The following is a 23,067-nucleotide window of genomic DNA, read 5'->3' as shown; positions in this document are numbered from 1 at the left end:
GCTTTAAGTCCAAGACAGGTAGAGAATAAGTAGCATGAATTGGACAGACAACATTGGTGAACACGCACAAAAAGCAAAATATTTCACAAGGATCACTTTCTCAAGGAAAAAAAAAAAAAGATTAAAAAAAAAGTTGTTTGTATTCACCATTCTGTAGCTATGTATTTTAGAAGAATGAAACACTCAACTACTTGACTCTCCAAAGAATTCATGATCTCAACATTTTCCTGCTTTGTAGTAGTATCAGCAGCTGAGAAACCACAAATGCTCAGCAAAAGGATAAAGCTAGCCCTGCTTGGTTCAATTGAAATTAACTTCAGCACACTTGTACAACAAAGGCATTTAACTTATTAGGAAAGTTCTTGGAGATTAAAAGTTCTCCACAAGTACATAAGTATTCAAGACAAAAAGTTCTAAAAGAAACCATCTTTATCGCTTATTTACTAAGGAATTAAGGCTATATGAATGTCTATAAGGCTATATAAATGTCTGTCTGCAAGAACCCTCCTCCACTTCTCATAATTTTTCAAACTACCTGTCAAATTTCAACTAAATTTGGCAAAAAGCAGAAATGTCAACGGTATGATTTTTCCTTAACTCTGAAAATCAACAGCTGAATAAAGCAGATAGACCTGACTTTACATCCCACTGAGAAAAAACAGTTATAAAATCAGTCCTTTCCTTCAAGGGGCAGCAGAAACCAGTCACCTCCAAATCAAACATCTGCACTACCAAACAGGCTGGGTACATCAGAACAAGCTTTGAGGTACTACCATGGATGGATGTGGGACAGCTGCTGATGCAAGAGATGAGATGAAGTGAAAGACAAGAATTTTGCAATGACAACAAAAATACAGCCTATGCAACGTAACCTTCAAAAAATCATGGTATCCAAAACACAATTGGTTCACAAAACAATTGACTGAGAAATTACAGCTTAAAAGCAGCATTTCTCAAAACACCCTCAACATATTTTACTTTGAGAAAAGTGAACTGAGCGAGTGCAAAATACTGACAAGATGTCACATATGAGAAATTTAAAAGAAAAAATGGAAATGGGGAGAAAAAAATTGGACATCAAGTAGAAATTTAATACAGATTTACCCCATGGAATCTAACAGCAGCCAATAACATTTTTAAAATTTATTTCATATTTTAATCACATTAAATTTGTACTAGAAAAATTAGAAATTAGGAAAAACTGGACGTGTAGTGGAAATTTCATATAGATTTACCCCATAGAATCTTTAATAGTAACCATATTTTTTAAATTTTTTTAATGACATTAAATTTGCAACAGGAAAAGTACATTGAAAGACTGTTATTCAATTTTTACCTTGTTTCAAACAATAAAACTATAGTCATTACTTCTGCAGGAAATGAACCATGGATTTTTTCATCAGAAGTGCTACTAATATCTATCTAAAAAAATTAACAAATTGGAACAATATATTTTAATTGCTTCAACTAATGCTTGCTAAGTACCAGTAACATAAACAGCATTATCTCATCACTTTAACCAGAAATGTCAGATATATGCCATCTTCCATGCACAGGATGGCGTTTTCCCTTTACAAAAGAGAGTCTGAATGCTTAGAGTTTTGCAATCATATACTTATTCACATATACAAAAATTCCAATGCTTCACATAATAATGAAGGAGTACTACGCTATTTGAAATGGTCCTGTAGATGCAGAATTTCATCACTTTTCCCTCTTTTTGCCACATAAATTCAGCAGATCTTTGAAAAAGCTTACAATGTAAGGCAAAATACATTAAGCTATCTCAAAGAAACAACACAATGAAAATCATACCATACTTTCTGAACTAGCTTGAAGTCATGATCCATAAAAACTGAACCTGAAATTCTAATTTTTGCCCTACAAAACCTGACAATGATGTCCCACTTATTTATATTACTAGCATCTAAGAAATGCTAGTCTAGGCCTAGACTAGCTAGATTCTAGATCATTCTTAGTTCCTGAAAACACTGAAAGAAAACTGAAACCCTTTGTTGTGGTTTAATCCCAGCCAGCAACTAATCACCATGCAGCCACTTGCTCACTCCTCCCCACCACGGTGGGATGAGGAGAATCAGGGAAAAAAAATAAAACTTGTGGGTTGAAATAACAGTTTAATAAGTAAAACAAAATTAATAATAATAATGATGAAGAGAAAGATAACAAAAACAGAGAGAGAAATAAAACCCAAGAAAGACAAGTGATGCACAATGCAATTGCTCACCACTTGCCAACCAACGCACAGTCAGTTCCTGAGCAGCAATCGGCCCCTCCCGGTCAACTTCCCCCAGTTTATATACTGGGCATGATGTCACATTAGTATGGAATATTCCCTTGGCCAGTTTAGGTCAGCTGTCCTGGCTGCATCCCCTCCCAGCTTCTTGTACACCTGCTTGCTGGCAGAGCATGAGAAACTGAAAAATCCTTGACTTCAGATAGGCAGTACTTGGTAACAACTACAACATCAATGTGTTATCAACATTATCATCATCCTAATCCAAAACACAGCACTGTACCAGCTACTAGAAAGAAAATTAACTTTGTCCCAGCTGAAACCAGGACAATATCCACCCCTTATTCTATACCATTTACATTATGCCCAGGTCCCAACACTTTCCAATACATCCAAATTGATCACCCCCACCTTTCCTGTCTCTTGATATACATACACAGATAACATTCCCTTAGTCTATAGGCAATCCCTATAAAATGTCCGTTCAGTTAATTTAGTCCATTACTTCAGGCTCCATCTGCCTTTCAGGGCAGGAAATATGGTGTGTGGTGTTCGACTGTTGCATGCTGAAGCTAGTTCTGCTTCTATCATAGCTGCACTTTGCTTGGTTTCATCAAAGTTCATGCTTCATTAATCTTAGTGATTTTTACTAGAATACCCTTGATATGGCATTGTGGTAGGTTGACCCTGGCTGGGTGCCAGGTGCCCACCAAAGCCACTCTATCACTCCCCCTCCTCAGCTGGACAGGGGGGAGAAAATATAACAAAAGGCTCGTGGGTCAAGATAAGGACAGTTTAATAAAGTGAAAGCAGAGGTCGCGTGCGAAAACAAATGATGTTATTCTCTACTTCCCATCAGCAGGCGATGTCTGGCCACTTCCTGGGAAGCAGGGCTTCAGTACGTGTGGTGGTTGCTCCGGAAGACAAAAATGCCCCCCTTCTGTCTCCCTTTACTTAGCTTTTATATCTGAGCTGACGTCATATGGTATGGAATATCTGTTTGGTTAGTTTAGGTCAGCTGTCCTGGTTATGTCCCCTCCCAAAATCTTGCCCAGCTCCAGCCTGCTGTTGAAGGGGGAAAAAATGTTGGAGAGACAGCCTTGATGCTGTGCCAGCGCTGCTCAGCAGTAGCCAAAACACTGGTGTGTTATCAGCACCTTTCTAGCTACTGATGCAGAGCACAGCACTACAAGGGCTGCTATGGGGAGAATTAAGTCCATCTCAGCCAGACCCAATACAGGCATACAGCCACCACAGAAGTGATGATATACCGTGTTATATAGCAATTAACATCATACAGCCTAATTCACTGGCTATTCTCTCCCAAAATGAAATCCCCGAGGTACACATCAGACTTCCCCATCTTTTCACATCACCCACCAAGTGCACCCAGATCCTTGAGCAAAAGCAATCCCACAAATGGGTTTGCATTTGCCTGAGGCAGGAGTAACCCAGACTGTCTTCCCTAACATATTTTTTATGTGCACTACAGGGACTTTATCCCCTTCTACAGTATGTAAAAGTTCAGAATGGGCAGGTCCACCCCGATTGGCAGATCCTCTGGTGTTGACTAACCAGGTGGCTTTTGCTAAATGTGTATCCCAATGTTTGAAGGTTCCACCCCGCATTGCTCTCAATGTAGTCTTTAACAGTCTATTGTATTTATATAGTAAAAGTTGAAAGATCAAGAAAATGAGAATGAGCAAGAGGGAGCCATGAGCAATCACAAAGCTTAATTAAATGTTTGATGAATTTACAATCTTGCTGAGAAGGCACAAGCAGAGGCCTTGCTTGAGAGATAGGGCCGGAAAAGATAAGAACTCCTACCTGTGTGTGATGGGTTGACCCTGGCTGGTTGCCAGGTGCCCACCAAAGCCGTTCTATCACTCCCCCTCCTCAGCTGGACAGGGGAGAGAAAATATAACAAAGAGCTTGTGGGTCGAGATAAGGACAGGAGAGATATCACTCATCACTTACCGTCACGGGCAAAACAGACTCGAACTTGGGGAAATTAACTCACTTTATTACCAATCAACCAGAGTAGGGTAATGAGAAAAAAAACCGAATCTCAGAACACCTTCCCTCCACCCCTCCCTTCTTCCCGGGCACAACTTCACTCCCGGCTTCTCTACCAACCCCCCCCCAGCAGCACAGGGGGAACGGGGATGGGGTTTACGGTCAGTTCATCACACGTTGTTTTCTGCCGCTTCATCCTCCTCAGGGGGAGGACTCATCACACTCTTCCCTGCTCCAACGTGGGGTCCCACCCACGGGAGACAGTCCTCCACGAACTTCTCCAACGTGGGCCCTTCCCACGGGCTGCAGTTCTTCACGAACTGCTCCAGCATGGGTCCTTTCCACGGTGTGCAGTCCTTCAGGAGCACACTGCTCCAGCGTGGGTCCCCCACGGGGTCACAAGTCCTGCCAGAAAACCTGCTCCGTGGGCTCCTCTCTCCACAGATCCGCAGGTCCTGCCAGGAACCTGCTCCAGCGCAGGGTTCCCACGGGGTCACAGCCTCCTTCGGGAAACCCACCTGCTCCGGCGTGGGGTCCTCCACGGGCTACAGGTGGATATCTGCTCCACCGTGGACCTCCATGGACTGCAGGGGGACAGCCTGCCTCACCATGGTCTTCACCACGGGCCGCAGGGGAATCTCTGCTCCGGCGCCTGGAGCATCTCCTCCCCCTCCTTCTTCACTGACCTTGGTGTCCGCAGAGTTGTTTCTCTTACATGTTCTCACTCCTCTCTCCGGCTGCCGAATCTGCCTATCCCAACTTTTTTTCCTTCTTAAAAATGTTATCACAGAGGCGTTACCGCTATCGCCGATTGGCTCGGCCTTGGCCGGCGGCGGGTCCGTCTTAGAGCCGGCTGGTATTGGCTCTCTCTCGAACACAGGGGAAACTTCCAGCAACTTCTTACAGAAGCCACCCCTGTAACCCCCCCCGCTACCAAAACCTTGCCAGCAAAACCAATACACTGTGTTCCCGTCCTTGTAGATAATTTAGCTTAAACTAGACATGTGGTTTTACATCACTAATGAAAACTTAGATAATAAGAGCACTAACAAGCATTTTTTAGGGACTAACAAGCATTCTTTAGGATAAGATGTACCAAAACATGTAAAGGACCATACTGCGCAGAATCACCTGAGGAGGATCAAGTAGCTGACAAGCAAGGAAGACTATGGAAGACCACCAGAGACCTTCAATGCACCTGCGTAAAGGACATTTGCATATGCTAATAGTTTCCCAGAAAACTAATGAATATGTATAACATTTCTTGGAAATCTACTGAATATGTATGTAAAACATGTACTTAACCTGCACAATTAGGCCTGACGGTGTGCATGATAGGTGGAGCGATCCCCCGTGCATCCAGCGCTGCAATAAAGAAAGCCTGCTTTCTAAAACTCCAATATCAAGTCTTAGAGAGTTTCTTCGACTGGCTTTTTCGGTATCAGTTTCAATCGATTTTCCCAGAGGCTGGTGCATGATAGGGGATATGATACACCCACTCAATGTCATGCTCTTTGGCCCAGGTGTCTATGAGGTTGTTTCGGAAATGAGTCCCATTGTCTCACTCAATTCTTTTGGGGTGCCACAAGACCTGCTTTTCAAGGCCCAGGATAGTGTTCTGGGCAGTGGCATGGGACACAGGATATGTTTCCAGCCACGCAGTGATTGCTTCCACCATTGTAAGCGTGTGGTGCTTGCCTTGGTGGGTTTGTGGGAGTGTGATATAGTCAATCTGCCAGGCTTCCCCATATTTATATTTCAGCCATCGCCCTCCATACCACGGGGGCTTTAACCGCTTGGATTGTTAATTGCAGCACATAATTCACATTCATGGATAACATGTGCAACAACGTCCATGGTCAAGTCCACTCCTCGGTCACAAGCCCATCTATATGTTGCATCTCTTCCCTGATGGCCTGAGGTGTCATGGGCCCACCAAGCCATAAATAGCTCACCCTTATGTTGCCAGTCCAGGTCCACCTGAGCCACTCCAATCTTGGCAGCCTGATCTGCCTGCTGGTTGTTTTAATGTTCTTCACTGGCCTGACCCTTGGGTATGTGAGCATCTACATGACATACTTTTACAACCAGATTCTCTAGCCAGGAAGCAATATCTTGCCACAGTGCGGCAGCCCAGATGGGTTTACCTCTGCGCTGCCAGTTGCTCTGCTTCCATTGCTGTAACCACCCCCACAGGGCATTTGCCACCATCCATGAATCAGTATAGAGATAGAGCACTGGCCACTTTTCTCTTTCAGCAATGTCTAACGCTAGCTGGATGGCTTTCACCTCTGCAAACTGACTCGATTCACCTTCTCCTTCAGCAGTTTCTGCAACTTGTCGTGTAGGACTCCATACAGCAGCCTTCCACCTCCAATGTTTTCCCACAATGCGACAGGACCCGTCAGTGAACAGGGCATATTGCCTCTCATTTTCTGGCCATTTATTATACAGCGGGGCCTCTTCAGCACGTGTCACCTCCTCTGGCGATATTCCGAAATCTTTGCCTTCTGGCTGTCGCATTAAAGCGTAACGAAGTTTGGCAGAAAATAAACCCCCTTGCATTCCAGCTTGTCCTCAGATGTCAGAGGGGCTGGGGGCGGCTAGTTTTCACCTCTGAGTGATGTCTAATTCAATGCTATAAGTCCAGTCATGTTCAATATGTTGAACTATCACAATTACAGATGCACTAATAACGTACTGCACTCTCGGTTTAGCTGCGTTCAACGCATGAGAATTACCAGACTTAGGGAGTTTGGTCACATTAACAAACTATCATGACTAGATTAATGAACAGTGCAGTTTATTAAAGCAACAGACTGCAGATTCTTTTGGATTGCCGGTGATAAATACACTGTCTGCAAAGCACGTGCAAATAATAATACAGTCAACTACAAGCACACTAAATTATGGAAAAACTCTATAGAGATTTCTATAGTTTTCCGGGGAAGCACTCGGTATAACCAGGGGTACGAATCTTACCCAATAAGCATCCCTGTGGGGGGGGAAGAGATGTTCAGCCCGTCGACTGATCCCAAAGTCAGCACTGTCCTCCCGACTCGTCTATGATGGTGTCTTCCTTGACATTCCTCCTCTCTTAAGCCCTTTTATACTATTTTCTTATTTTTACGGGGAGCTTGAGTGACTCTAGTCATACATACCATTATTATGATTGGTGTAAAATCTCCTCACTTTACTTTTAAAGATATATGCTAGAGAAAATTCAGAGCGCATGCTCAGTGAGGGGTGGTCGCACCTTGGAGGTGGGTAGTTTTTTGGGATGGAGGTGTGTTTTGGTATTATAATGAGATTATAATGAGCAAAGTTCACCCAGAGGGCATGATTTAGCGTGTCACTACTCCAGAACTGGGCACTTATGATATAAATCAGAAGTAAAAGACAACAGCATTGACAGAACCCCCATTATTTCACCTCCTTGCTTCAGTAGATTCAATGCAGGTACCTTCCATTCTTGTTCCAGTAGTTCCAGTTCCCCATCCCTGCAGTGATATCACAGAGCCTGGCTGCGGTGCTTCCACTCCGCTCCACCCTCCGTGTTGCTTCTCTTAGATTCAGCATACCAAGCTCCCCTGGTGTTGCTAACATCTAAGGTTGCAGGTTATGTTGCTTAGGGAATTATTATGGAACAGATTTCTTGCATATCTACTGCATTTCACCCTGGAGGTTTACCTCCCCTTGGTGGGGGTAGGGGACACACACATATCAATAAGTCACTTCCAGTAATTATTCCACACTGGCCAGTCCGTGATCACTTCCAAAATTCCTGGGCGACTGGGGTTTCCTATGCGAGCCCATTGTGTGATCAGCGTGACCCATTTACTCCACGTGGCATCAGTTGCATGATGTGTAGAGGAGACCCTCCCTTTGAACATCCAGCCCAGCACCAGCAGTCGGGGTGCTAAGAGGAGCTGTGTTTCAGTACCAACCACTTCTGAGGCAGCTCAAACTCCTTCATATGCTGCCAATATCTCTTTTTCAGTTGAAGTATAGCGAGCCTCAGATCCCCTGTATCCCCAACTCCAAAACCCTAGGAGTTGGCCTCGGGTCTCCCCAGGTGCTTTCTCTGCCAGAGGCTCCAGGTAGCACCGTTCTCCCCGGCTGTGGTGTAGAGCACATTTATAACATCTTGTCTTGTCCAGACTGGTCCAAGGGCTACTGCATGAATAATCTCCCGTTTAATTTGTTTCAAAGGCTTGTTGTTGCTCAGGGCCCCATTTAAAATCATTATTCTTCCGGGTCACTTGATAGAGAGGGCTTACAATCAGACTGTAATTTGGAACATGCATTCTCCAAAAACCCACAACACCTAAGAAGGCCTGTGTTTCCTTTTTATTAGTCAGTGGAGACATAGCTGCTATTTTGTTGATCACATCCATTGGGATCTGACGATGTCCATCTTGCCATTTTATTCCTAAAAACTGGATCTCCCGTGCAGGTCCCTTGACCTTACTGTCTTTTATGACTATTAAAGGGTGAGTGAGTTTTGCTGATCACCCCTTGGCTCTCCAGTCAACAAATCAACTTGTGGATGGGAATCAGGGAGTCTCAGTTGGTGCGATATTGACGCCGGTGCACCGTCGTGGTAGCAATTGGCACTTGTTGTTCTTCAACCCTCAGCAACCCCACAACCGAAGGGTCTTGAGAGAGAGCCGGCAGGGTAGACAGCTGTTCAATTCCCTCCACCTCCAAGGCAGCTATACCAAAAGCCCACCGATACCCCTTTAGGTCCTTAAATACCCTCTCCTGAGATAGTCTATGCCAAGGATGCACAGAGCCTCTGGACTAGTCACAATGGGGTGTTTCTGCCATTCATTCCCAGTTAGGCTTACTTCAGCCTCCAATACAGTTAACTCTTGGGATCCCCCTGTCACTCCAGAAGTACAGATGGGTTCTGCCTCTTTACAGCTTGATGGCATTAGGGTACACTGTGCGCCGGTAACTACTAGAGCCTTATACTCTTGTGGGTCTGACTACTGGATCCACACAGTCTGATAGACCCAGTTGTCCCTTTCCTCCACCTGGCTGGAAGCAGGGCCCCTCTAATCCTGGTCATAGGATTCCCTACTCACTTCTTGTAAAAACGGAATAGAATTCCTTTCCATAGGATCAGGAGTAAGATCAGCCCTTCCCCTCTGTCTGGGGAACTGCTGACTAGAGCAGCAATTTTCCAGGAAGAACCCCCTTTGGTGATTGTTTTTCCTTGCAACTCACATACCTGTGCCTCTAGGGTCAAGGTAGGTTTTTCCATCCCACTTCCTCATGTCCTCTCCTTGGTCCCACAGGGAAAACCACAGGGTACCCTGTAATATGTACCCTCTATATCCTGTCTCTTGAGCAGAGGAATGCTTACTCTGAATAGCTAAGATACTGGTCTGTTCCAGTGTGGAATAGGACCTATCCTCTTTGAATTGCTGGAACTCCTGGGACAGTTTTTTCAAATAGTTTTTCAGACTTTTCAGACAGTTTTTTCCACACCTGAGACACAGGCCCAGAGGGAGGAAGAGATATTTTCTTCGTATTGCCAGAGCTGGCGAGTCATTTCATCCACCATCGGTGCCTCTTCATCTTTCCAGGTCAGTATTGTTCATGAGTTGGCATACGACGATGGTGCACTCCATACAACTTTCCACCACATGGGTCATGTGCATTGGACTTCATCTGGATCTCTGGGTAATTGTGCATTGTCCAGGTCATAACAAATCATCTCTAGCATGGCTAATTCCCTCAGGTACTGGATACCTTTCTCCCTGGTGGTCCACTTGCCTGATTGACATATAACATCTTCCTTAAAGGGGTACCTTTCCTTCACGCTTGACAGGAGTCGCCTCCAGAGGCTGAGGGCTTGTGTCCCTTTTCCAATTGCCTTGTCAATGCCCCCTTCCCTAGAAAGGGATCCCAGCTGCTTAGCTTCCCTACTCTCTAATTCCAGGCTACTAGCCCCATTGTCCCAGCATCGGAGCAGCCAGGTGATAACGTGCTCACCTGGACGATGGCTGAAACCTTTTTGCATATCCTGCAGCTCACTCAGGCGTAGGGAGCGAGTGGTTACTACTTGTTCTGCCTCTTCCTCCTTTTCTTGGGATGGCCCTGCTTCATCCTCCTTTAGTAAATAAGCTGATTTTCGTGTCCATTTCTTCTTGTGTATAGGGCAACTGATACTAGCACTGGTTGATTCTCTGATTCAGCTCCATCACCCATCACCGGGGTTAGAGTAGCTGCAGTGCCCATCACAGGGGCTAATCTCTGGGTGATATTCTTAAATAGTGGTTTAACCCTAAACAAGACCTGAAACACATTCAGGAGACATTACAATAGGAACATGCTGGTTTGAGCATCCCAAGGATATTCAAAATTCTCAAACACTATTGTAATTAACATTGCGGAGAAGGGGAAGATATGGGAAGATGTCTCCCCCATAGGTTGGCTCCCCAAGGAGAAACAGTAAAAAGTGTAATTATTAATACTCTCCAGGAGATGGCACCTGAAGTACAGAGATGATGGCAATGTCGAGTACAAATACCAGATTAGTCTCACGACCAGAATTTTATCATATTATAAGCCAGTGTTACTAAGTACAACAAGATGATAACCTTAACCCAGCCCCCCAGAGGTGATAAACAGCACAACAGGGAACACATACAGCAAGGAAGGTGTTACATAACACAACTCTAAGAACAAGCACAACAACTCTGAGAATAAACAAATCAACATTGTGAACAGCGACTTAAACTGATATAATGAATGCTTGTAACAAACTTGTTTTAACACACTCTGGTCAGGTCTGTCGTTATCTCAACCCTTCGAGCCCCACATTGGGCGTCAAAAGGTCTGTCGTGGTTAAATCCCAGCCAGCAACTAAGCACCACGCAGCCACTCGCTCACTCCTTCCCCCTCCCAGTGGGATGGGGAGGAGAATCAGGGGGGAAAAAAGGAAAACTCGTGGGTTGAGATGAAAACAGTTTAATAATTGAAATAAAATTAAATATAATAATAATAGTAATGAAAAGGAAGGTAACAAAAACAGAGAGAAATAAAACCCAAGGAAGACAAGTGATGCACAATGCAATTGTTCACCACCCACTGACCAATGCCCAGCCAGTCCCCAAGCAGCAATTGGCCCCTCCCAGTCAACTCCCCTGTCTATATATACTGAACATGACGTCCTATGGTATGGAATATCCCTCTAGCTAGTTTGGGCCAGCTGTCCTGGCCATGCTCCCTTCCCAGCTTCTTGTGTACCTCCTCGCTGGCAGAGCATGGGAAACTGAAAAACCCTTGACTTAGGATAAGAACTACTTAGCAACAACTAAAACATCAGTGTGTTATCAACATTATTCTCATCCTAAATCCAAAACACAGCACCGTACCAGCTACTAGGAAGAAAGTTAACTCTATCCCAGCCAAAACCAGAACACCCTTTTTGAAATTATACCTACTTTTTCAAGAAAAAAAACAAACTTCACACAGAACACTGAGAAGTATATAGTTCTGTAGATATCACAAATTGTAATGGCACTATTTATAACTTATAAGTAAATTATTTGGTCCTCAAGAATACTGGCTAGATTTTAGCTTCTTTGGAGAACTTTTTGTTATGCATTATTAGAACCCACATATCAGAACAAAAAAAAAAAAAAAAAAAAAAAAAAATCAAGATCAGAACTTCCTACTGTGATAGCTACTGCCTCTTACATATATATTCAACACAAATTCTGAATCAACTTAAATGAAATGTCTCCTTAATAATCTCTCCAAGAGACTTCCTACCTTTCATGTCTGCCACTATCAGAAAGTCCAGGTGTTAACTTTATCAAGCTTATCACGTCACTTCAAAATCTGGCATCTATGAAAAAGACTTCTAACTCAGTTTTAAAAGTAAAACATGAACAGAGTTGTAAGAAGTACTATGAAAACAGACTGGTTCATTAATGAGTCCTAATATTGAAACATTTTATCAATTTCACCATAAATTCTAAAGTAACTTCTATCAACCAAGGAATTTGCTGTTTTCCAGTTTGGCAAGTGTAACAAAACCTACCGTAGAAGGTTAAGTGGAAGAAAATTAGAACTTACTGTGGTGCGACCCGTCTCCAATAGCAATCAATTCCATTTTTAAAGTACAGCACAGCTAACCATCTTACATTCACATCCAGGGTATGATTTGTAAAGATATTCTGTTAAGAAAAAAGATTAAGTTAAAAACCACTCAACATGCCACAGACAGGATAGAATTTTTATCAACACATGCACTTGCGTATGTATAAATACATGCACTTCTATGTACAGGCGTATATAAAAAAATGTATTAGCATTTGACAGACAAGTGAAACTATGTGTTAAACATTAATTTTAAAAGATTACAAAAATGCTTATCACTAGCCCTAATAATTGATTTGTAAGAAATAAGCCCAACATAAAGGGCAAGTGTATTTCTAATCTCATCTGGCTGAGCTGGGAATAAAAGGGTAATAATTACTAGCACCAGCCAATTATTACACTCTTTAAGGATATAGCTGGATTCTGACTAGAGTGAGAAGTTATTCTTATTGTGCAGTGCCACAGGCCTCTGAGATCTTTCAGGTGGTTTCTTCGTTATCTTGACATGTGCCAAGAACTATCCTGACTACCAATGTTGACTGCAAAACAGTGATCTGGCAGGACAGCAATTCTCAAACTTGCCTATACTTATTCTTGAAAATTAGTTTCTACTACTTGTCCTAGTTTCAGCTGGGATAGAGTTAACTGTATCTGTATCTATCTATACACACTTTCATGTACATATATATATATATATATACACACACACACAGAGATTATTTTATATAGTACCGTTGTAAAATTAACCAATCGGGAAAAGCTAAAATAAAAGGTAGGCTATTGAATCTTAATACAGGTACTACTCCGGACAGCAACTCTCCTCTTTTCCACATGGAGAATGACTGCATCAGATAGATCCTTCTTGAGGGAAGCGAGACATTGCTTCCTCTTTTAGGGAACAAATAGGCATGAGCTCAGTGGTCTTATTCTACAGTGCACTGTAGAAAAAGAGTGCACCACTTGTATCGGTTGCTTTTAGAAGCCCATTAAGAAGGGACATGAAAAACACAGGGATTGAGGTCAAGAGCATCTGCTACTTTGGGTGCCATGTTTGAAGAAACTATAAATAAACTCTTCAAAGAACTCAGCACTATAGAAACCAGGGACCTCATCAAGCATTTTCACTATAAATTCAAACCTTAACCTTCTCTCAAATTCTATTTCTACAGTAACAGCAGCTTTTTAAATATAACGCCCAGCACAAAAAAAACAACCTTCACAAACTCCAATCACTACAAAGCAAAAGACTACTTACATGCCAACAAAGCTATCGACTCAAAACTAGTAACCTTTAGAAAAACATCAAAAAGGTTGTAGCCCAACAATAAACACCACACAACATGAAAAGGATCTTTATGTAATACATCTTCCTTTCCCAAAGCTAGTTTAGGAAAAGGGATTGAATCTTTGAAAGATTTGACCTTTCGCAAAAAGCAACTTAAGCATTTTACGATATGAAGAGGAAACTTCAAATATTGTCACACTGCTTTAGCCTCACATCCACGCAAAGCATTGCAAAACAAATTAAACAAGGAAAACAAAAAATACTTGTTCTGAAACTCCCACTGAGCCTTCAAATTACCATTTCGTTCCCAGCTAAAATATTCATCAGAAGCAAAGCTTCCTCAGATCAAAATACCACAAAACTAGAGTGGGGCAGGATAAGAAATGCAGAAAAAGGCAAAGTGTGGTGGGTTGACGCTGGCTGGATGCCAGGTGCCCACCAAGCTGCTCTATCACTCCCCCGCCTCAACTGGACAGGGGAGGGAAAATATAACAAAGGCTCAAGGGCCAAGATAAAGATAGGGAGATCACTCAACCAATTACCATCATGGGCAAAACAGACTCGACTTGGGGAAATTGGTTTAATTTATTGCCAATCAAATCAGAGTAGGATAACGAGAAATAAAACCAAATCTTGAAAACACCTTTCCCCCCACCCCTCCCTTCTTCCTGGGCTCAACTTCACTCCTGATTTTCTCTACCTCCTCCTCCCCCCGAGCGGGGCAGGGGGACAGGGAAATGGGGGTTGCGGTCAGTTCATCACATGTTGTCTCTGCCCCTCCTTCCTCCTCATGCTCTTCCCCTGCTCCAGCATGGGGTCCCTCCCACAGGAGACAGTCCTCCGCAAACTTCTCCAAGGTGAGTCCTTCCCATGGGCTGCAATTCTTCATGAACTGCTCCAGCATGGGTCCCTTCCACAGGGTGCAGTCCTTCGGGGCACACCGCTCCAGCGTGGGTCCCCTGTGGGGTCACCAGTCCTGCCAGAAAACCTGCTCCAGCATGGGCTCCTCTCTTTCCACAGGTCCTGCCAGGAGCCTGCTCCAGCACAGGCTCTCCATGGGGTCACAGCCTCCTTTGGGCGCATCCACCTGCTCCGGCGTGGGGTCCTCCACGGGCTGCAGGTGGATATCTGCTGCACCGTGGACCTCCATGGGCTGCAGGGGGACAGCCTGCCTCACCATGGTCTTCACCACGGGCTGCAGGGGAATCTCTGCTCCAGCACCTGGAGCACCTCCTCCCCCTCCTTCTTCACTGAACTTGGTGTCTACAGAGTGGTGTCTCTCTCATAGTCTCACTCCTGTCCTCTGGCTGCAGTTGCGCAGCATTTTTTTCTCCCTTCTTAAATATGTTATCACACAGGCGCTACCACCATTGCTGATGGGCTCGGCCTTGGCCAGCAGCGGGTCCGTCTTGGAGCCGGCTGGCATTGGCTCTATTGGACATAGGGGAAGCTTCTAGCAGCTTCTCACAGAAGCCACCCCTGCAGCTCCCCTGCTACCAAAACCTTGCCACGCAAACCCAATACACCAAGGTATCTACACAAGAACCAGCAAAACCTCTCTATGTTCTGTATCCATATATGAACTTCCCAAAACAAAGAGTATTTCATATAACACAGTAACGCTGTTGTAGAAATTACGGGAATGAAGCTAAAAAATACATAAATTGATACAACTGGTAAAGGACAGAGGTTGCTTTTCAAAAAACAACCATTCTATCTCCAACTTTTCAGCTCTGTTCTTCAAAAGGGAGGAAAACAACACCTTCAAAGAGAAGCACAGAAACTAACATTAATAACTCCACTAGAAGCTTCCCCCGTGTCTGACAGAGCCAGTGCCAGCCGGCTCCAAGACAGACCCACCACCAGCCACAGCTGAACCAATCAGTGATGGTAGTAGTGCCTCTGGGATAACATATTTAAGAAGGGAAAAAAAACTGCTGTGCAACAGCAGCCGGAAGAGAGGAGTGAGAATATGTGAGAGAAACAACTCTGCAGACACCAAGGTCAGTGAAGAAGGAGGGGGAGGAGGTGCTCCAGGCGCCGGAGCAGAGATTCCCCTGCAGCCTGTGGTGAAGACCATGGTGAGGCAGGCTGTCCCCCTGCAGCCCATGGAGGTCCACGCCAGAGCAGATATCCACCTGTATCCTGTGGAGGACCCCACGCCGGAGCAGGCGGATGCACCCAGAGGAGGCTGTGACACTGTGGGAAGTCCGCGCTGGAGCAGGCTCCTGGCAGGACCTGTGACCCCATGGAGAGAGGAGCCCATGTTGGAACAGGTTTTCTGGCAGGACTGGTGACCCCGCAGGGGACCCACGCTGGAGCAGTCTGTTCCTGAAGGACTGCACCCCGTGGAAGGGACTCACATTGGAGAAGTTAGTGGAGGACCGTCTCCTGTGGGAGGGACCCCACGCTGGAGCAGGGGAAGAGTGTGAGGAGTCCTCCCCCTGAGGAGGAAGGAGCAGCAGAAACAACATGTGATGAACTAACCGCAAACCCCATTCCCCATCCCCCTGCACTGCTCGGGGGGAGGAGGAGGTAGAGAAAATTGGGAGTGAAGTTGAGCCCAGGAAGAAGGGAGGGGTAGGGGAAAGATGTTTTTAGATTTGGTTTTATTTCTCATTACACTACTCTGATTTTAATTGATAATAAATTAAACTAATTTCCCCGAGTCTGTTTTGCCCTTGACAGTAATTGGTGAGTGGTCTCTCCCTGTCCTTATCCTGACCCAAGAGTATTTATAGTTATATTTTCCCTCCCCTGTCCAGTTGAGGAGGGGGACTGACAGAGCATCTTGGTGGGCACCTGGCATCTAGCCAGGGTCAACCCACCACAATCTCCTTCCCCCCACCCTTTTCTGCTCTACCAAGAATGTGCCAACTATCTGCTCTCCCAGGCAGTCCACCTGTCATAGTCAAGTTAAACAAAGCAGCAGAGATTCTCTACTTCTATTTAGTTTGCAAGATTACTGTTTATATATCACACTTGAAGAAAGGCTGATGTGTCCCCAAACAGGCCTGCTTAACCACATTAATAGAATTAACATCATTTGATCCTTTTAAACCCTACATTTTTAGGCTTTAAATCTAAAACTAACTCCCATCAACTTCAGTTACAGCTGTGAGTGCTCAACTTGTCTACAACTTGAGCTGTAAGGTCTCACAGCAAACATCTAGAATATAAAGAATGCCCAGTCAGTGGCTATTTCTGCTGTTTTCTATCAAAATTGTTTATCACCACAGAAACACTATGACAAAGGCAGTGGGTAAAACAGAATTAGACAGCTTGAAAGTCAGATTATTTTTTTTTTCCCTTTCCCTAAATCCCCTGACTCACCTTCAACTTTTCAAAACAAATCAAAAAAAGTGTCTACAGAGAACAGAACATGTCACTCCACAAGTCTGAGTCATTCATCCTGTGCACTAAAGACAGATGTTTGTAGGAAAAACAGTTTATCTGTATGTTTTTTAAGACTATTATATTATAAAACACATACACATAGGAATCAGAGTGTAACAACACTGTTAACTTCTGAGTGTCTCCTCTGAAACCATTTGGTCTCCTTCTTTGACTATGTTTTCATCACCTTGCACCATATTAATGCATCTATTTCACCAACAGTAGTAGTACCTTTAGAAGTATTCAACCTTTCCCATTCCAGGAACCTTACTATCAGCCCGGTCAGCTAATCTCTCTGGGAGTGTCTCTCTGCTGACAAGGAAAGCAATCCCAGCTGTGCATCAAACTTAGTACAATGAAAAGCATAGGGAAACTTTCTACAAAAACTGTCAGAATGCATCACCTCCACAATAAAGAAAAGGTGGTTACTGCCTTGGTATATACAAGCTCAAATCTTCTCTCAGCCAGAGGTCATGGTTCAACAGTATTCTAGAAAGCCACATTCAAAATTACTCAAAGTTTATGTAATAGCACTTTTACACTGTATCTTACCAACAAGACTGAATAAAAGCCTGGCTGTGTCTCCCACTGCTTTAGTTGTTCCTCAGCTGGTTTCAACACTGCAGTATCTTGACTAGTAGCTTGGGTTAAGACTCGCAAAACAATAGTGCTAGCACTATTGAGATCCATGAAAATCTGAGAACATTTTAAAAGGAGGAAAAACACTTAAGAAAAAAAAGACAGCAAATACAGACAGGTATTTTCCATTCATATTATCTAAACGCCCCACACTAATTTTTCATTAGACTATACTGTATAAGATAGTATTACACCCACTCACAGGCAGTGTCAAAGTATGGTGATTAAACTATTTTGCTTTCAGAAATTTCTCAGCAGAAAAAGCAAGCATTAAGTCTATCATTACAAGCACATTCACGAGATTTGAGGAATTACAGAAAATATATTGATTTTAAAACTAGTTACCTCTCCTGTGAAGCACAGAAAACTAAGAACAAAACCGCAAGTAGCAATAACTTCAGCTGTAGGACAGAGCAAACCATGAGACTATCTGAAAGAGGCAAAGATGCAGAGTATTAACATTTTTTTTTTTCTGAATAGGTTTTTCCCCCAAAAGAGAAACTGACCCATTTCAGATAGATTTGAATTGTAGAATTTAACTATCTAAACATTTTATATAGATTTAAAAGAGGATTAATTGTAGTTTCACAATTAGAGTCCTAAATGAAACTGAATTTTCCTCAATATATTTGTATTCCTTCATTATCTATTTAGCATACAAAATGCTAATCAGATGAACTGACAAAGCAAATTGCCTAATTTCCAATACATTCTTGTACTCTATAAAGACAAAACATTGCTCACCAGATGACACAAACAGAGATTGCAGAAACAGCATTACAACAAATTAAAGAGAAACATATATAAAACCACCTATGAAGTGTGACAATTAAAAGTGGTTTTCTGTCTATAAAAATCTTCCATTTATAACCTATGTAAACTTTTCATAATACAGATGTATGTTAAAATATTTATGGATTAAAGTTTTATAAATAAACAACCAAGCACAGTTTATTTCTCTTCTACAAACAGGCCTGAGGATTTGCTTTTGTTTAACATTAAAAAAAGTTTATCTTTCCAACCTTCAGGGGAAGAAAAAAAAAAAGTGAGGTGTAAAATTGTTAGGGTGATGGTAAGAAAGTCAGAGAAATTAAATCTTATTCTGATACAGGTTTAAAATTTTGATTTAAAAAAAAACAAAAAACCACCCTAACAACAAAACAAGCAACAAGATTAAAGACCTTTATACCAGTAATAGTCCTGCATAATTAAAAAGATTATATATATATAAAAATCTAAGAACTCACAATATGTAAGTCTCCAATCATCCTCAACAAAAACAGACTAAAAATTCAATATCCTAAGGTTAAAAAAAAGTATACTTTCAAAACTACTAACCACAAAATCATCTCTCTCTACAGCAATAATTGAACAGAACAAGTAACTCAACCTCTGTTTTATACTACCCATGTGATGCATCTTTTTATCTCTCTGCTTTATCTGCCCTGCAAAACTGATCTACCTTTTATTTCTTCGTATCTTCTTGTATCAGTCATTTCAATCTTTATCAACTCGCAGATTCTCTAAAAATTTCCTGTGATTATGAGACCATTGCATAACAAATTTAAACATTCAAATTCTCAGCTCACTTCTCAGAAGACCATTAATTTCCAGGGAACCAAGACCCTGATTTAGACTATAAATCCAATTGGGACTGGTTTACCCTATGTGTAATAGTGCCCAGCACAAAGAATTGATGTCAAGGCAAGACCCCCAGACCCCAGTTCTTCCCATTCCTCACCATTTTTTTTTAGTCTTTCCACTCCTTTCCTTTCACTAGCTCAGGTCCTTGCTTTCAGGAAGCCAGCTGAACTCACTAACCCCACCTTATAGTTCTCTGGAGGATTTTTTTTTTATTTTTATTTTTTTTTTTTCCCCAAAGTTATTGAGTCAAGTCATCCAAGCACATGGTTCAACAGACACCAGGAACTGTCTAGGGGAGGAAGGAGGAATACAGGACTTCTAACAGTGTCAAGCCATTACAGTCTCAAGTCCTAACACAATTTCAACTCTGATGAAGTCTCTCCTTACATTCCCTTCTCACAAACAGGATTTCTATTGAGAACTTATCCTCTGCATGCACTCTGTAGAGATGATTGACTCAATGAGGGCATCAGCTCACACCTTATGTGTTAATGGGATCCTCCCAAAACATAGTTTTAATTACTGCCATGTACAGATGCCTTTGTGAAATCCATTCCTGCAGATAGAGCCCAGCTGTACTTTAGGAGTTTAAACCCAGATCTCTCAAATCTTGATTTGTTGTGACCTCCCCCCACTTGCCCCCCCCCCCCTTTTTTGACATACAGATGCTTTTAGACCACACAGAACAGCAAAGGCCCATGAACTGCAGCTCTAATATTGTGGGATAGAGACAATTTTCATCTCTTACAAATCAGGAGGTAGAAAAGGCTTTTCTGTTGCACAGCAAAGGCAGAGGGACATGGGTTACACCATACAGACAAGGATTTTCTCCACAGTCTGATGAGTATTTCTAGAGTTTAACTCATTGTTGAACAAGTTCTACAAGACTGTCCTAGAGATGAAACAGAGGCGGCAAGTATTAAGTAGCTGTGATCTTTTGGGTATCTTCATAGCCATGAGGCATGCATAGAAATGCTGGTAGAATCTATTAACCTTTTAAGCAACATTTTCTTAGAAGGAAGGCAGAGTCTGCACTTCAAGTCATAACAGCCAGAATTTCCAAGTTTGATCATTGGGTAAGGTTAGTGTTTCCCATCTTTACTTACTAATCTCAGACTGTGTCTTCACAATAAACGTTGAGCAATTTCAGGAACGTTGCTTGCTTTCTACTGCTTTTCTGTGGTTCATAACCATTGCTATCACAACTAAGTAGCATGGGGGGGGGGGGGGATGTAAATCCCTTCAGTGGACAGAAGTGTTGAACATTTTCTAATTGCAAATCCAAGCATGGATCTATTGCTATGCCAGAATTTCTGCTTCTATGAGGGTGTTTGGATTGTCCGGCTCATAGTTCATACATAAACAAGTTTCACCATGTCTAGTGCACACAGGCGACTCATGGGGGGTTACAAAAGCAACCCAGCCTTAGATTGCCTTGAGACCCTGTCTCTCTGCAGAGATGACTCACTCACACAGGGAGCTGTGTAGACAGCTTAGCCCTGGGTTGTCTGATAAACCCTAAACTAAACAGGGCAGTGGCTGTGCCATTCAAAGAACCAAAACCTGAACTGAGCCTTGAAATCCCTTAACAAATAGTATGCCCTGAGTCTCAATCCAACCACTATTCAGTTGCCTGAGGAAGCAAGGTAAAAAAAAAAAAAAAAAAAAAAAAAAAAAAGAACTGGAGGGTTTCAGCTTCAGTTTCAAATGACAACCTTGTGTATTCAAACAATCACAGACCAACAAAGGAAAGATAAGGGGAAACTCCACTCAGATATACATAACCCACTTAGGCATGTATCATAATCCACTCATAGTCATACACACCATTCCACAAGTCAGGGGATTAAAAACTCTAAGATTCAGGTTGGAAATGGGGGAGTCACTTCTCCAACTATACAGTTGGCTTGTGAAGGAGACCCTTCCCCGCCTTGATCGGGACGCTGGTTGAGGTAACTTCCCTGGGATTGAGAGCCCTTACCTGGAGGGGTAAGTGAATATTGTTTATGCTTTAAGTTTGTAAACGCATGTGTGTTTGTGAATCGCTTGTGGTTGTAATAGTGTACTACTCTTGCCTTAAAAATTGCAATAGTGCATTCCTCCATTGTATCTGTAAAACCTGCAATAGTGGTGTGTTAAGTCTGTAAGTGAAGTTCAAATAAATCATTTGCTTGAACCTTGCAGTTAAGTCTTTTTCCACCACAGAGGGAAAAGAGCCTAATTGCACACAACAAGGAAAAGCTACTCTCCAAGATCCCAGTGAATATGCGCAGAACTGAGACAACAGCATATTCTCAGTTGACGGGGAGGGGGGGGGAGCCTATAAGACATGGAACACATCAAATGCCACCCCTCAGCACAACGAGACAGCAGTGTCTTCAGAAACTGCAAGTACCAATATGATCTCATCATCGTTACCATCCAATGTCCTGCACTTCCATTCCCACTCCCAAACTCCTTCGCCTCCTATCGCTTGCAAAAATCCAAGACCCACTTCTATTCTACTCTGTAGTCCTTAATTTCCTATCTAAGGAAGTATCTGCATACACAGTTTACTTCAGAGAATAGTCCAAGTCTCTTCAATGTTCTGCCATACTGGTTTAATGTTTTCCCTGAGTAGTCAATCCTTTTGATAGAGCCAAAAGAATATGCAGGTAGTATTCCCATAACACTGAAATACATCCAAATTTTAGAATCATGTCAGTTATGAAAACAAATCCAGGACTGCTATGTATCTGCAAGGGAACAAAACAAAAGATTTCATCAGTAAATGCCTCCAAACTTCACTTTTTCTGGATTTCAAAGAATGCAGTATAACAACTCATATCCAAGCAATTAATTCTGTACATTTTTTTTTATCTTTTGTTAAGCATTCAATAAATTCTTTTCCACTGTAATGAGGTACAAGAATGGATTCAGTTAAGATTCTCTGAAATTAGGAGATGTCCTGGTTTCGGCTGGGATAGAGTTAATTGTCTTCCTAGTAGCTGGTATAGTGCTATGTTTTGAGTTCAGTATGAGAAGAATGTTGATAACACACTGATGTTTTCAGTTGTTGCTAAGTAATGTTTAGTCTGAAGTCAAGGATTTTTCAGTTTCTGATGTCCAGCCAGCAAGAAGGCTGGAGAGGCACAAGAAGTTGGGAGGAGACACAGCCAGGACAGCTGACCCAAACTGGCCAATGGGGTATTCCATACCATGTGACATCATGCCCAGTATATAAACTGGGGGGAGTGGGGGTGGGAGGGATTGCCACTTGGGAACTAACTGGGCATTGGTCAGTGAGTGGTGAGCAACTGCATTGTGCATCACTTGTATATTCCAATCCTTTTATTATTATTGTCATTTTATTATCATTATTATTTTATTCTTTTCTGTTCTATTAAACTGTTCTTGTCTCAACCCATGAGTTTTACTCCCCCCCCCCCAATTCTCTCCCTTGTTACCAAAAAAGCCGGTCGAAGAAACTCTCTAAGACTCAATTTTGGAGTTTCAGAAAGCAGGCATTCTTTATTGCAGCACTGGATGCACAGGGGATAGTTCCTCCTAGTGTGCATACCACTACCTACAGCAAGCAAAGCTTATATTGTTCCAATATATATATATTCATTACATTTCCCAGAATTGTTGTACATACTCATATTATTTCCCAGAAATTATCTACATAGTGTCTGCCCTTTTGGGCATGGGCTATTAAATGGATCGGTGGTTTTTT

The 23,067-nt window shown here is 42.6% G+C and overlaps 1 protein-coding gene across 4 annotated transcripts in view; it reads right to left on the bottom strand.

Moving 5' to 3' along the window:
• Nucleotides 1–23,067, bottom strand: part of LOC121232868 (importin-11-like) — a 168,165-nt gene that overhangs the window by 139,459 nt on the left and 5,639 nt on the right. For 2 of the 4 annotated variants that reach the window (XM_041121351.1, XM_041121353.1), the window contains 2 exons: nucleotides 17,622–17,765; nucleotides 12,365–12,465 (listed from right to left, as the gene is read on the bottom strand). In XM_041121351.1, the coding sequence (XP_040977285.1) occupies nucleotides 12,365–12,465; nucleotides 17,622–17,765 (245 nt within the window). Of the gene's footprint in view, nucleotides 1–12,364; nucleotides 12,466–17,621; nucleotides 17,766–18,053; nucleotides 18,139–23,067 lie in introns of all 4 variants that reach the window. The other 2 variants (XM_041121352.1, XM_041121354.1) reach the window with 2 other exon arrangements.

Source organism: Aquila chrysaetos (genome assembly GCF_900496995.4).
Source record: "Aquila chrysaetos chrysaetos chromosome W unlocalized genomic scaffold, bAquChr1.4 W_unloc_1, whole genome shotgun sequence".
Lineage (NCBI taxonomy): Eukaryota > Metazoa > Chordata > Aves > Accipitriformes > Accipitridae > Aquila > Aquila chrysaetos.
The sequence above is the reverse complement of the archived record's forward strand: the minus strand, read 5'-3'. Positions and strand labels throughout refer to the sequence as shown.